Genomic DNA, 16000 nt, shown 5'->3' on the forward strand with positions numbered 1-16000 from the left:
ATAAGGCTTCCACTGTTAAAATACTACACAGACTAAACAGTGAGATACTGAAAAACAGTGTTCTGATAATATCTTTAATTGTGAATCAAAGATAAAAGTACGACTAATAATAGTTATCTAGTAACCCAGTAAATTGTATAATGGCAGTAAAAAAGTCTGTAAACAGTGAAATCTGGTGGAGCAAAGCTACTGTCATATACATATTCAGGTCTTTATACCAGACAGATTCTTGCTCTTTCAACTTTATCGGTCCCTGAAAAAAAGGCACAGAAATATTTAGTTTCTTTTCTTTTTCTCAAAAAAACAACATAGTCTTGATTATGACTGTCACCATTAAGCCTTTTTTGTACTTTCACCATCTTTGTAACAACACAGTAAAGAAGACAGTAAGAGAATGCTACTCAGCTCAAAGATGGCTTTGATGCACAGAATGACATCTTGGAACAATTTTGGTTTGAAGATTATATTAAGTACTTAGAAAGTTTTCTTAGTCAGGCAAAATATATTTTCTGCTTACAAAAAGAGGCAGTATCTTAAAATCTGTGCATTAAATATATTTAAGATATACAAATATATTTAAAACAATGCCCATCACCCCATTAGTTATTTCCTTTATGATGTAAAAGAAATTAATTCTGTAATGAAATCAATGCTACAGAAGTATTTGCATTAGTTCAAAACATTTAATGAAGTTTTCCTACATGGTTCCGTCTAAGCATCTCAAGTTTGATCTAGATCCCACCTCTTACTACAACTTTCAGCTCACATTATTTAAAAAAATCTGCTATGAATCGAATCATAGCAGTACCCCTCTGCAGTCTGAAGTATCAGCAGCTTTAAAGACAATATACCTAATTCTATAATGTTGATTTCTATATAAATAAAGACATAAAACATTTAATACATGCTTCTTAGGAAAACTGTGAATTTAACTATGAGTTTTTTAATATAGTTTAAGGGCTGTATACAAAGAGACTACAGCAGCACTGACTAAACCCAGGAGATTCTAATTCCCTGAAATAAAACAAATTATTAGATGTACTCTGGAATGCATATTAGAAAGCCAAAGCTCACATGTGAAATAGACTTTTTCTCCAACATATTATCTTTTGTAAGCTCACCTTCAGTATGGTCCCTATTAAATTCCAATTCCAGTCGAGGTTCTCTTTGTGATTGAGAACTTGGCTGTCTCGAAGATTCATGATGAGTGCTTCTTCTGTATCCTGGAACACAGACATGAAAAATTACAACAGGTTTCCCTGCATCATCTTGTTCAGTCTTGCCACATGAAATACCGCTCATGCAAAAACCATTAAAAGGGCTGTGTTTCACAGTAATGTGCACTTGAAGGTAAATTGTATGGTTAGAGTACTGCATTAAGAATCTAAAAGTAAGAGTTTACAACTGGTTGCAAAATGCATTAAAATTTATTGGAATTTCATTCCCCAATTTACAGAAATGCGATTTAGTATCCAGAAGTACTCACAAGACTAATGAGATAAAAAAATACTACACAGAATCACACAAATGATTCTGAATTACACTGAGTGAAGCTTGAGGGGTAGGATGCAAGTCTCCACAACACAGGGTGAAATTCAGTTGGAAAAATGAATTATCATAATACCTTTAAAATAAAGATGTCTTTCTGCACACGGTACTGATCCCTTTTCTGGTGTGTTGAGATTGCTTTCTGAATAATATGATCTAAATGGAGGCTGTAAGGTTTAGGGCCTCTTTTCTTCATCTCGTGGAAACGTTTTAAGCAGTTGAGTGCTGCACTTGCTCGCCTAATAAAAACATAAATGTTATAATTACTATTTGGCAATTGCTATCAGACTAAAGGGGACCACCATCTCCTGAGCAAACAGTTCAAGAGAAAGAGCTGACAAACAATTCTGAAACAAAGAAAATTATTTTCTTGAGACGCATTTTTATACATCTACCAGTCAGTCTCATATCAAAATTACACAGAAAATTATCATTTAGAGTTTCTAGCACTAGTTTCTAGTATTATCCTTACTGGTAACTTTTCTTCTGCTCTGCAATTACTGGTGTCTGTCACAGTTCAGAGAGGATATTGGAAAGTTTAAAGTTGATTTCCATTGTGAGATATCACAGTAGATCAACATCCTGCAGTAAAGTTGGTAGCTGAGAATGCTAGCTTCAACTTAGAGTAACAAAGTGTCTCTCATCCATTCTTATCCCCATCCCGCCTCCCTGCAAGGGTGGCAGGAGCATCAATAGTACACTTCCTGTTCTTATATCTAAACTTGTTTCATATACCTAATCTTGTTTCTGTTTTCTGGGAAAAGATAGGGAGTAACTTGATTGACAGCTGACAAGGTAAAACCAGTTAATTATAAAATAATGGTAGCAGAAAAAAAACCACCTACTGAGCAAATAAAAATAAAGAAGTCTAAAAAAGAAGAGTTAAGTCTATCTTTCTTCCCCATAAACAAAAATTGTCATAGTGTAGGAGAGTGCTTTTATTTTATTTTCAAGCAAATACCTTTGGATTTGGTCACTTATTTAAATTATTTGAATTTAATCTGTAACACAGATTACAGTTTTTTCAGACTATAAAATAGTGTAGAGTGCTGACCAATTCCAAAATCCTCAAACAAAAAATACTACTTCTAAAAAAAAAAACTTTCTTTCAACAGAAATGGGAATTCTTACTACTCTATCTGGTGTGTGCAGAAAGGCCAACAAGGACAACAATTCCAGATAATGTATATCTGTCTTCTGCTCTTTATCCTTTCTTTCACCCCAGCACTTTGGCCATGTGAAATATCCTCTCCTGAAATTTCAGATATGCCTTTTTTGAAAACTAATGCTGTCATTGCATAGCAAAGTCTTCCACTGACATATAAGAAACCTTCAAAACTAAAAAACAGAAGAGCATTACACTTTCAGGAAGTACTCTACAAGCAGCATTTATCATTTCACACTAGCAGTTTAGAAAAATGCTGTAATTTATCACTGATAACACAATGAAAGACAGAACATTATATATCAAAACACTGGTTTGACAAGACAGATCAGAAATGGCAAGAGTCCTTAACAAATACATTTTTACAAGTGAAAGAAACCTCTACACACTCATTTTGTCTTCTACAAAGAAAACCAACTCTGAACATAAAGTTGAAGAAATACATATTAAAGACATGAATTTATAAAATTATTTGATTTCTTCCATTAGGAAATTTCAATTGTATAAAGCACAGAGAAAATAGCATTTTGTGACAGAAATTTATGCTTTCAAATGTAACATATAATTCTTACTGTCTTTTCTCTTTCATGATGTCAAAGGATGCTGCCATATTCATCAATGTTGGTAAGCAATGCAAGTGATGGCTATGAGAATGAGGAAGAATTGTATTTGCCTACAAAAAACCCAACAAAGGACCAGTTAGAACAACTTATTACAACAATTTCATCTATCTTTTTAGGATCAACATTTCAAGAATCTACCACTTTTCACAAGATTTAAAAAAATTTATGACAACAAAATTACATTTTGCTTAGTGTCTGAGCATAATTACACACACCATTTTGAATTTGTAATCTAACAAATCAACCTGAATTGCACTAGAAAGTACCTTGAAACAATTTCAGAGTTTTATAATACATACTGTTTCCACTGGAGTTTAAGTTGTAATACACAAAAACTTGCAAAGCATGAGATATGCTTATGTCATGTACATAAAAGTACTGAAAAACCCTAAAATCAGAAATCAAATTGAAGCTGATGATTCTACTAAAGCATTACTGCACAAACCCCCCTGATTTATTCATTCTAAGTTACTAGACATTTAACTGCTTTTAACAAACCTATGTAGCTCTGCAAATATTTTTAGAAACTCAAGAACAGGAAGATAAAAAGATTACTTACATTTCCAAACACTAAATAAACAGGTAAGTATTTTTTTCAGTTTCTGAGAAACAGTAGCCATATCTGATTAACAGATCATCCTTCAGAAAATCAAAAAATACCTGTGCTTTACAGCATACTCCAGTGTGAGTTACTGATCATGCCCATTCAAAAGTATTCAGAAAACCAGAAAACTAGGATATAATATTATAAAAAAATGTAGCACTGGAGTGCTTATGAAAACAGTATCATCATCTCAGTACAAGATTAGTTTAAGAGAGAGAAGATACTGTAAGAGCTGTCTTAGGTCCACTGAAGTGGAATGAAGCTGAAGTTTCCCTGCAGCAGGAGCACTGCACCAAGACGGAGTTGCCTGAATGAGTAAAATTGAGTGCCAAAAGTACATCAAGCTGAGTATGAAAAAATTTTCATCTGTCTCCCCTGTGAGGCAGAAAGCTGAACACACTTGGTCAGAGGACTACTGACCATCATTCTAAGAAAAGCAAAAATTAGCAATGGTCCTTTTCCCAAACACAGTTACTGATGGGAGAGTTTGCAAAGTTCCAGCCTAAAAATACAACTGCTACTATGGCAAGAAAGTGAGAGTCAGACCTACACATAGCCTTGGAGCAGAACCCCTAGCACTTTAAATACTTTCTAAAAAGTCTTCCTACTGAATTATACTGGTTTTAATCTATGAAGTGCCGGAAGATATAATGTGAAATTAATCCACTATTCAGATGAAAATGACATATTTCAAACTTAGAATACAAATTAATGCTATAATAGCAAGTATCTATTTACAAGTAGTTACATAGAGTGGTATTTACCATGTGCAGAAGTTCTCCCAAAAGGATAGTTGCTCTGACAGATACATGGTCATCGCTACTTGTGATCACTTCAACCAGACCCTTCAGAAAGCAAAAAAATATGACAACATTCAATGTATAACATCTTACTTAACTCTTGCAGGAAAAACGTAGCAAGCATGTACTAAAACTGAAAGTCATTAGTTACCTCTAAAAGTCCATTGGTAATAAAAGCAGAAAGGACTAAAGCCAAGTAATTATCCATGAGATCTGGCCTAAAGAGAAAGAAAGTAGGAAAACAGTTTAGAAAGTACATTCTTATTGTTCCAGCAATAAAATGAGAAATGTTTTGTCCACACTGCCACAAAACAAAACAAGAAGAATGGTTTAGACTAAGTTAAGTTCAGTAAATCCTCACCTTGACCTGGCTCGATGGGGTAAAACAGTTTTAGCCTCAGCAGCTACAAAGCCATCAGAAAGTCTCCAGCAGTCTTGAAATCTGCCTGGATCTAGAACAAGAAAATATGGACAATGTTGTTTATAAACTTTGTTTTTACAGTATTATTATAATGGCAGTCAGTATGTTAATAATAATCCTTGCCTGCAAATATTATTTCAGGTAGTTTCAAATTACAGAAAATTTTGTCAGAGGAGATCTCTAACAAGTCATCTAATCCACAGTCCTGAACACAGCAAGGGTACCTTGAAAGCTAGGACAAAGATTGTATCTAAGTGTCAACAAAACCAGTGATATTTCCAATTCATAAACATGTTTAAGAGAAAATACCATTAGCACCTAAAATGTTACCAGGTGCATCCATATATAGGAGTAGCAAGTTTGCAACAAAGAATCATTTATTTACTTACAAATTTAAAAAAGCAGAGACTTCTCTTGGGTTTACAAAAGAGTAATTCCAAAGGTAAACTACTAATTTGGTTTAAATTTAAAGACATGAAAAAGCATGCATTTGCCCTCAAAAAAGCAGTAGTCTAAGGACAATGTGGACAGCTAACAGACAATATACAGAACTAACAGACTAATAACTCGTCTGTAGTATTCACTAACACATCCACAATTCTGAATATTCCTAACAGTTCAAAGAAGTCTGATCTGCACTGCTGACCTTACAGTATCTTGTGCTAATGTCTAACTATGCTGATCTTTCATCAAACTTATAACACTTAACAGGTGATAAAGAATTTCAGACAGGACTTCAGAGCACCTAATAAATTCAGTGATAAAACAAAGGCAATTTACAGTACATAGGAGACAGCAAAGTTTTCAAATTTGTATAGGAGTGTAACAGACACAATTCTTATGTGATTTGTTTTAAATACTTACCTACACTGAGAAGTGCCTCGATAAATTCTTCTGCAATAACAGGGAGAGGAAGGCGAAATATATCGTAGAGAACTTCAAGCAGACCTCGCTACCAAGGAAAACATAACACAACAGATATTTTACACACTTACAAAATTGTCCCTTTTTCACTATTAATACTGACCTTAAGATTTCTAAAGTGCTAACATGGGTGCATTTGTTGAAGTGCTTTTTTCACAAATGGAAATAAACTGCAGAAGAGAGGATGGGGCTTTTTTACTTTTGAATTGTCCTTTATTGTCACTATTAGTGCTATAGTAGCTCAGGCTACTTGGACTGCAGATTGTTAGAACAGTTACATCTGGAGCCATCAACTTTTCTCTAGTAAGTTTAATTTGTGAAGAAATATTTTTTTTCCCTGGAATTCAACTTTGATTATTATGCTTTATTCTTGTGACTGCAGCTACTGTAACCTTGCTTTGGTTTGTGACCAGAGTAAAAACTAATTTATGAACTTTTCTCTCCTCTATTTTGTCACATATACATGGTGTGCTTCCCAATTTCATAGGAATTTTGTAACAATTACAGACTTGAATTTTGGGGGTTAAATAAACTCAAGAACAGCTGTCTCATAACTGGAGTTTGTGTTTATTTAAACCATTTAATTGTTTAAAAGTTAAGAATAATTTAATTAAATTATTAAGTATTATTCCTACATTAGTACTAAATATTCACACCTACCCGGATTTCCATATTTGGTATACAGAGTACCCCAATAAGAGACTGAATCCCAGAATTTCCAGGTTTGCACAGACTGATAATACCTAGAAAACATTAAATGTATAACAATACTCCCTCATCAACAAAAGAACGGACAATAGACACATTGCTAAATTAGATTTCCAGTTTGAAAACAAGCACACATGAAAAAGAATTACTAATCATGAACATTTTCACCAGGATAAAATTTTCTCCTTCCCAGTCAATAATATTTAACAAAGCTTCCTAATAACAAAACTTTATGTCCTCATTAAAAGACTGTGCTACTTTCATCCTTCCTATTGTGAACAATACTCAAAAGTTACCTGTGAAAACAACATATGCATGGAAGAAATGACAAAAAGACAAAGATGTCTGTAATGAGTAACGCTTAAGCCTGAAAGGTTTTCATCATCTGAGCAGAAATGAAAGGTATTTCAATCAAAAGCTGTATTTTAACCTAACAAATTAATTAACTTCTCTTTAGTCTCAGGAGAATTCTAACAGCTGTTAGATCCAAGTACCTGAATGCCGGAAGATGCAGTAACACACCTATTACAAACTGTTTTTTGAAAGTTTTAAAGTCAACACATGCCTCCTCACAAGAAACTTGAAAGATATCTGGATATTAAAATTAAGCTTAGCAATCACTGACAGAAATTAAAAAATAACACAAATAGCGTCACAAAATTGCTTAAGTACAGCCTGGAAAAATTCCACTCAAAATTCTGGTAAATGTTTATTTTAACTGATTTAAATCTGCAAGACAGTGTCTTGACAAAAAAAAAAAAAAAGACAATCCCTGAGGCAGTACCTTCATCTTACATATTGTAATATCACAGAGAAAGGATTTAGTAAAATGAAAAAAAAAATTGATTTAGAAATATTTTCTACATGAAAAATTGCTAACTATGTCCATTTCCAACTTCTCTTCAACTATGGCAAAAGCAGGTAAAGCATTTGCCAATAACTCTTAACACAGACAAAAAGACTTCATTTACAGAGGCAGAACCATCTCAAATGTAAGTTCTTATGATATGATGCTATTTTAAACATCCTTTCACGCATTAGATTTCAAGAATGACCATCAAGATATAATTTATAAGGCATTTTACACAGAAGGGGAAAAGCTGTGCCTTCTCAGGAGTCTAAGAAAACTATGCAGTGCATCCTCCAACTTTACAGTATCAAAACACATATTAAGTAGCATTGTAGGAAGGTATTGATAGAAATTAGACATGAAATGAACAGATCCTGTGTCATTTATATTAGAAAGTAAAATCACACTTCCAATCATCCCATTTCAAACAAATAAACAAACCTTACCTGCCCATGATCGGAATGCTGCCACTATGCCCATTTTACTAGCTAGGAATCGTGCTTCTCTGTCCTCTCTGCCATTGAAACAACAAATGTCACAATGCAGGTAATCATTACAAAACAAACTACAGTACTACAGTATTATTATTAAAAGGTAGTTAACTGAGATTGGGGACAAAATCCAGAGTAAAAGAAATATTTTAAGTATGCATACATGTGTACATATGTATTTACACAATGCATATACATACATAAAAGTTTTAGAATTTTTGATTATTGTTATTTTTCCTCTTCCAGGGGAGTTTCCAGAGGACAAGAACATAAAAAAATCCCAGAGGGGTCAGATCAATCACTCTGCACCTCTGCTGACACAAAGTCTATAGCAGAGATGTAAAGATTTGGACCTTATTCAGTTACCCAGACCTAAGCATCTAATCCCACTTCATAATTTAAAAATCCTGAAAAATTCAAGTTGTAAGCCACCTCAAGAGATCTCTCTCTAGTCCAAATTACTGCACAAACACCTGTTATCAGACTATGCCAGATTATAAAAACATGGAATGGTTTGGGTTGGAAGGCACCTTTAAAAGTCATCATAGTTCAACCCCACTGCAAGAACTCAGCAAATGCCTTGACAGTTCCAGAGCTTTAGGGGGTATACAAGCTTCTGTATTTCAGCTTGGATTACCTGCAAAAAAACTCAAGGCTTTATCCAGCTGGGTGCTAGAAACTCAAGGCAGCAGGACCTCTCTGGACAACATACTCTAACTCTTGACCAGCCTCATATAAAATCATCCCCACTGCCCCTCATATCAAGTTGAAATCTTTCTTGCTTCCATTTGTCTTCTGTTGCTGTTCGTCTCTGTTGCTTCTTGTCCTCCCACCTTACACCACCAGGAAGGGCCCTGGCTACATCATTTTGAAAGCTTTTTCATAGGTAGTAAAAAGGCTGCTATTCAGCAGAGGGTGTCCCTCAACCCTCTCCTCTCTAGGCTAAACAAGCCTTTTTAAATCTTAAATGCTTAACCGTATTTTAGAAAACTGCATTCTGGCCTATGATATTCAACTTTTAGAAATTTAGTATTTGGAAGGAAGTACAGCTCAATTCTAATACTATGAACATAACTGATGGCACAAGTAGCAGTACTAACACTTACTTGAGTTGTCCTTCTGCTGTGTCTGGATTATGCCTGTAGTGAAAATCTGTGTAAGGGGCTAAAATTCGCTAAACAAAAGAAAGACACACATGAAAATACAGTTAAATCACTAGTGCCCTTTCCTCAGTCCCACTCCAAACTGTTATATTATTTCTGCTTCATAAATCTCAGGCTTTTAGCCTAAAACATTTTATCTTTTAGATAAAATGTCACTGTGCACTAATACACAGGAAATCTGAGACAAAAGTAGAACATTCTAATGGGTAATACAGTGTTTCATTTCTGTCACTAAACAAACAAAACTGCACTCACCTCTAATTCTACATCTGCTCGCACATACTGTCGGGTCTTTGGATGATTAATGAGGTGCAAAACTGTAGTTATCAGAGCCTCATTTATTCGGCTTAGCTGACAGTCAATAACATTTTTCAAGATGGTACTTAAACCACCCCGAAGAGCCACCACCTCAGGATTCTGAAGCGCTAGACAAAGGAAAACAAGTAATTTTGGCCAGTGATCTAAGGTAAAACCTTTCATGGCATATGACAAACTTGTCATCTCTAGTATGGGTATCTTATCTGTCCTGAACACTGCTGAGGCACATGTAAAGCTTTTAATGGAACTAGCTGACACTAGTAATGAATGATGATTTTGAATTCACTTATCATACACAAAAATACTGGTCACTCAGTTTCCAGTTGGGCCATTTCTCAACTTAATTCCCAACCAAGTTTCCATACAGTAATTTCTGGATTTTCCAACAAAGACTTTTCATACTTCACTGAACCAACATAGATAAAAAAAATATGCTGAAATAAGAGTAACATTTTGTTTTGTTTCTTTAAAACAGAAGCTTTAATCCTGAAAACAAATTACTGAATTATTTCCCACAGATTGATTTTGAAATCCTTCAAAAATTAGCAGCCAAATGAAAGTTTAGGGAGTTAGTATAAATCACTGTCCTGATAACTACAGTACCCACCCCAAATTTTTTTAGAAATGAGGATATTTTGTAGTTCTCTGAACACTTCTAAATTTGTCAGCATCTTGTGTATGGAAATCTCCCTATTTCAAATACATTAATTTAAGAAACACCAACTGCAGTAGAGAAATGTTTTTAAGGCAAACCAAAAACTGTTAAGTCTTGAAGGAAAAGATGAAAACTTGAAACCTTTGCCTATGATACATAAACAGATTTAAAGTAATTTTGGCTTATATCATACAAACAACTGAAATCCATGAAACTGTCGATAGGAACACTAATTCCCTATTAAACAAGTAACACTCTAATTCCCTATTAAACAAGTAGTGTAAATGACAACCACGTCATAATTGAACACTAATTAAGAAAAATTACCTTACCTAGTTCACAGATAATGGCTATACATGCTCGAACCATTCTGTCTCTTTCTTGAAGACCATCATTTCCAACTGCTATCAAAGAATTAGTAATAGAACTGGGGAACAATGAAGCATTCACAGTGATCATCTGCCAAAAAGGAAAGAAAAAGCCTTCTGGTTTCTTTACATTTCTCTAAATGCACTTACATATTCACCAGTATTCTGCTACCTTCATACACAGTTAGACAGACCAGTCCACCTATTACTTGGTTGTATCTGGTGAATCTTCACAACTATTTATTTTGCTCTTGAAATTTTTTCAATTTTTTTGTCAATTTCATTTTCTTTGTGCTTCAGGTTTTTTATTTTCATATTTTATCTTAATAAGAAAGAATTTAAAAGATGGTTTTTGCAGCGAGAATTAAGACTGCCATCATCATAGTTTTCTTTCTCCCAAGAATATCTTTATTGACAACATTATCCAATGACACAGAGTTGATTACAAATTCATCTACTATTAAGGACATTTTGCACTACGGAAAGCCTCGGCTGTGAGTTTGGGACGCTCAAAATTCACACCAGCTTAAGGAGCAAGATGCATTAAAGGTAAAGAAAACGATTCCTGAACAACCAATACCACCAACTCGTCACCGTCACCCAAGTGAGCCTTTGATTACAAAGGCTGAGCAATTGCTTGTTTGTATTTTTTCAATTTGTGAAAATTATATACACATATCCTTCTGGAACAAGATCACTAAACAGATGTATTACTAAGGGGGAAGCAGGTTTTTGTCTGACTGCTTAAAAAGGGAACAGTGCAATGTTTTATAGCCCATTCAGCCATTTCACCTTTTTTTCTCCACTAATAAATACAAATGAGACATAAAAAAATACTCAATATCCATCAAACACCTAAAAAATCAAGACTAGTTTCCCATGCTTTTGCTTAACATCCTTTTTGTTTACAACAAAACCAGGCTTATCTTCATAATTCTTCCAAAAACATTTTGTCCTACATCCATTTTACCTCTCCCCTTGATGTGTTGTAGATATTTGTGCAAAGACAATTAGTTTTTTACCTTTTTTTGCACAGATGCTAAAATCACAGGGGATCAACAACTACAACCAAAATACTGGAAGAGTTTTAACAAATCTATCTTTAAATACATGTTTTTGAGAAGCTTCTTGTTATACATAATGTTAATGCAACGAAACAGGAAGCTTTAAGATAGGACTTTAGAGAAAAAACAAATTCTCTCCCACCCACACAGTCTTTCACTTTTACACTGGGAAGAAGCAAAAAGAATAAGCAACAGAATAGGTGCACCAATCCACTCTAGAAACTGCAACTTGTTTGCTACTGATATTGAAATGGTACTTCCTGAGAGGATAAGCTGCTCTGCTTCACTGTCTTTGCTTTGCAGAACAAGAGAAGGAAAGGCTTCTTGTAACACTCAATTCTAAACACATCAGTAGAAAAAACAAATCTTTGTATTTACTTTGTAAAGGTTCTGTTCTAGGTAATAAAATGCAGTGCTAAAGACCAAGGACAGGTAACGGAAAGCTACTTACAAGTAGCTACAATGAAAGAAGTAATGGAGACTATGAAGTTGGTCTTTTAAGACAGCTTTTAGAAAAGAGGAAGAAAGAACATGGCTCATATTGCATCTAGTCCTGAGTTCTGCTATAAAAAGAAAACACCCAAACTATTAAATTTAAAAGAAATGTCTTATTGACTTCTATCAGATAGAAAAATGCTTCTGGAAACAACTTCATGCCATCCTTTTCACAGCTGAAGATGTTACTAAATTGTAAGACTTTTACACGTAAATGTAGAGATGATTACAACAGGCAGTGAACACTCAGCCTTCAAACACTATTTGGCATGAACTTTAAAAAGCCAGATTGTTTTAAAATCTACCTACACCATTTAAACTATTATTTTTAAAATAAAGTTTATGATTGCCTTTTCTAAATTCATAAAGAAATATTATTTTATACTTTGTTGTTCTTCTCTATGAAAAGAAAGAAAAGAGAAGGTTTTAATTTTAATGTATGCAATTCTCACTGACATTTTTACTACCTAAGATGAGGTTAAAGAGCCACATCTTGAAACTGAAAACAATAGTTCTGTGATACTGGAAAAACCCAGTTCAGTTTCACAGTTAATTATCTTCTGAACTAGTCTGGTAGCTTTTTTCATTTTATTTGCCATTTATCTTGCCTTTTAGTCATTTATGTAATCTTTTAGGAATCCTGGTGTCAAATCACCAAATCTGAGATACTGAGGGAGATGAAGACAGAGGTAGAAAAAGGGCAAAAGCAGGGTAACAAAAAGACAGTGTGAAAATACAGAATATGCTATTCAGGAAACACAGTATTCCTTGTAAAAGAATTTCATGAGTACTGACTGCTCTATGCCAATGTATGCCTAACTGCTGTGGCCTAGACAGCACATGAGAAAGCTGTTAAATTCAGTGCTAGCAGGCTGTGTGGCTTTTTGTTGGTCTGACACTGTCTTTTAATACAACAGAATGCTATAAGTAAGTTTCAAAAGATGCTAGAAAAGGCTTTCCATCAACACAGTTCTCAGCATCAAGGAACCACAAGCATGGCTGCACAACCTGTGTATCTGATGCACACACCTGGTGAGCACCAATACCCTTGCACCATGATGGAGAAAAAAAAAACACCAAAGGTCAGCTCTATGATTTTTTTGATGTTTCTCTTTGACCATCATTTTTTTCAGATCAAGCTCATGAATTTGTTTCTCTTGCTGTCTCTTCTTTCATGCAAGACAGAAAATGCTCCAAAAAGCCCAGAAATAATGAGGATAAATTTCGAACCTAAATAAAACCCATTATGGATGTGCTTCCATCTTCTGATGAGTCCACAATGAAGCTCTTCTTTCAAAACAGATTCGCAAAAAATTTTATAATAAAAGTAAAACTTCCTCAAGGACCTGTTCCTTTATACTGGGGCTTTTTTTGTTTGTTTTGGGCTTGTTTGGGTTTGGAGGCAGCTGTCTTTAATATTTAAAACTCTTTTTTGGCACAATTGTTAATCAAGTACATTGTATCTTCTGTGAGACAGAAAATATATTTAGGTAGATTTAAAACACAAAAAGAGATTTCACACAGACAGTACTCCTGAGGAACCATTCTTCAACTACTTCAAACTTTACTCCAGTCTTCAGTAGTTTCTATTAGAATATGAGAATAATAAAGAACAGTGAAGTCCAGCACAAAGGCAGGATATTATATTTCCTGAATACATTTGGTACCTCTATATGCCAATTTCTCTAGGGTGAACTCAAAAATACAGCTACCATACTTTCAAATCTACATCCACGGGTACACAGTACAGTAACCATCACAGAGGAAACACATTTCATTGAGTGTCAGAGACAAAATCCTGTGGATAGCATCAACTGCCAAAGCAGTAAGGCTGTAAGCATTACTGGAATGATCACTTCAGTGACAATTTGTCTCAGTTCTCACATGGCAGCAAATCTCCCAATCTCTGACTCACAAGTGCTTAAACAAACTATACAATGAAGTAGTCATAATTTCAATACTGAAACTTAATGTTGTTTTTATGCCCTTGCATACACTCTTTGGTAAGTTTTTCCCAAACCACGTCCAGTAAGCATGATTTTTCTAGCATACCTGAGATTCTAAATGGTAAAACTATAAAATCAAAACAACTGTCTTCACTACATTTTCTGTCTTTTAAATTATCAGCTATATTACATGATAAAGGTAAAGCAAGGTATTAGAGACTGTAAAAAAGCATTGTTGATGGAGACAGCCAGGAGTCAGCACAAGTGAGTGGTACAACAGATACAACCATACATAGGAGCTTTTACCTTTCTGACTAATCGAAGTGCTTGTGTTCTTTCTACTTCATTACTCTGCTGTATGTCAATGCACCTAAAGTAAGTTAAAAAACACAGTTTGTAACTTTCACCTTAACTGTTAACAACTTATGTTAATGTTTGTGCATTTGAGTACAAAAGAAAAAGAACTCACTTATGGTTTAAAAACGACACTTTTCAGCAAATATACTCATTATGATACATCAGTTGGTTTGTATTTTCTCTGCTATTTTCATTACAATTAAGTCACTAAAATGTTCTCAAATATAAAATGGCAAAGCATAATGCTTCAACAACTATTTTCTGAGCTAGCTGCATTTGTCATTTGCAAATGAGACCGCACCAACTATTTCTAATGTTTCACGTCACTACACCTTGAGTGTTTGAGATCAGAAAAGTCCTTTTGCTCCAAAAAGGTTGAACAGCACACTAAAATTACATGTGTATATTTATAAACAGAAATTCACACACATCTGTACCAGTGTATTAAATAAAAAATTTCATTACAGGAAGCACTAGAAGTGCTATTATTTACATCTATTAATCATGCTGATTGTATTATCTCACTGTTGGTTTGCCCTGTGGTATTTTTCTGTTGCATCATTGATTATATTTAGACTACAAATTCTTGGACATCAACTATTATAGCAATGTGATAATACAAAGAATCAAACAATTCCCATACAAAAACTTAAGACATAAACATTATTACTATTTCCACCATATTAACTAACAGCTAATGGCATTTATGACTAAAGTAGATATTATTTGGATTACTTCTAATGTATCATATATTAGGACAGCATTTTATTTGGATTAGCTAGTGTGATGAGATATTCTGTTGAAGAAAAATATATTTTATAAAACTACTTACTAAAAACATAAGAGAATATGGAAACACTTCCCTCCTGTATCAACCATGAAAAGGCAAGTGATTTGGAGCTTTACAGCTTGCAACAAGAAGAAAGATAAGAATTACCTGGCTATCAAATAATCCACTTTCAACTTTAGCACCTTCTGGAGAATAGTGGAGTCTCGAATAAGATAGCGGAGGGCTCGCAATCCTGCTGCTCGCACCTCTTTTGCTTCATTTAGTAAAGCTAACCTCAGACTACAATGAAGAAAACAAGAGGGACAAACAACTATTAGGCAGCAGGTAGACTTCATCTAACATGCAGCTACTACTCACTCATTTAAGACAAAAAGTATGATTTTTAAAAAGAAATGTTGTGAACTAATTTTCTGACTTTCAGGTCTTCTCATGTGCAACCCTGAAGGCAAGCCCTCATACAGGTCAGCAGACATAGACAATATATTAATCTTAAAAAGCCACAAATTAATTTTTTCCCCAAATAACAGCTTGTACATCCATGAAATGACACAGAATGAAAACCTGTACATAAATTGTTATTCAACTGAGCATAATACCGGTCCAAGAAAATTAAGAGATAGAATAAGGTAGGTAAGAAGAAATGAGATATGGAAGAACTCTAGAAATTGAGTTACAAAGCATGAGGTAGCACACTGTCCTTTTGAAGGCCC

The 16000-nt window shown here is 34.3% G+C and overlaps 1 protein-coding gene across 2 annotated transcripts in view; it reads right to left on the reverse strand.

Annotated features, from left to right (window-relative positions):
• Positions 1–16000, reverse strand: part of RICTOR (RPTOR independent companion of MTOR complex 2) — a 75712-nt gene that overhangs the window by 31306 nt on the left and 28406 nt on the right. For both annotated transcript variants that reach the window (XM_064405137.1, XM_064405136.1), the window contains exons 5-18: positions 15438–15569; positions 14450–14513; positions 10603–10729; positions 9553–9722; positions 9241–9308; positions 8090–8157; positions 6746–6828; positions 6026–6113; positions 5102–5192; positions 4892–4958; positions 4705–4785; positions 3286–3386; positions 1625–1787; positions 1122–1223 (exon numbers count right to left, since the gene is read on the reverse strand). In XM_064405137.1, the coding sequence (XP_064261207.1) occupies positions 1122–1223; positions 1625–1787; positions 3286–3386; positions 4705–4785; positions 4892–4958; positions 5102–5192; positions 6026–6113; positions 6746–6828; positions 8090–8157; positions 9241–9308; positions 9553–9722; positions 10603–10729; positions 14450–14513; positions 15438–15569 (1405 nt within the window). The remainder of the gene's footprint in view (positions 1–1121; positions 1224–1624; positions 1788–3285; positions 3387–4704; positions 4786–4891; positions 4959–5101; positions 5193–6025; positions 6114–6745; positions 6829–8089; positions 8158–9240; positions 9309–9552; positions 9723–10602; positions 10730–14449; positions 14514–15437; positions 15570–16000) is intronic.

Source organism: Passer domesticus, chromosome Z (genome assembly GCF_036417665.1).
Source record: "Passer domesticus isolate bPasDom1 chromosome Z, bPasDom1.hap1, whole genome shotgun sequence".
Taxonomy (NCBI): domain Eukaryota; kingdom Metazoa; phylum Chordata; class Aves; order Passeriformes; family Passeridae; genus Passer; species Passer domesticus.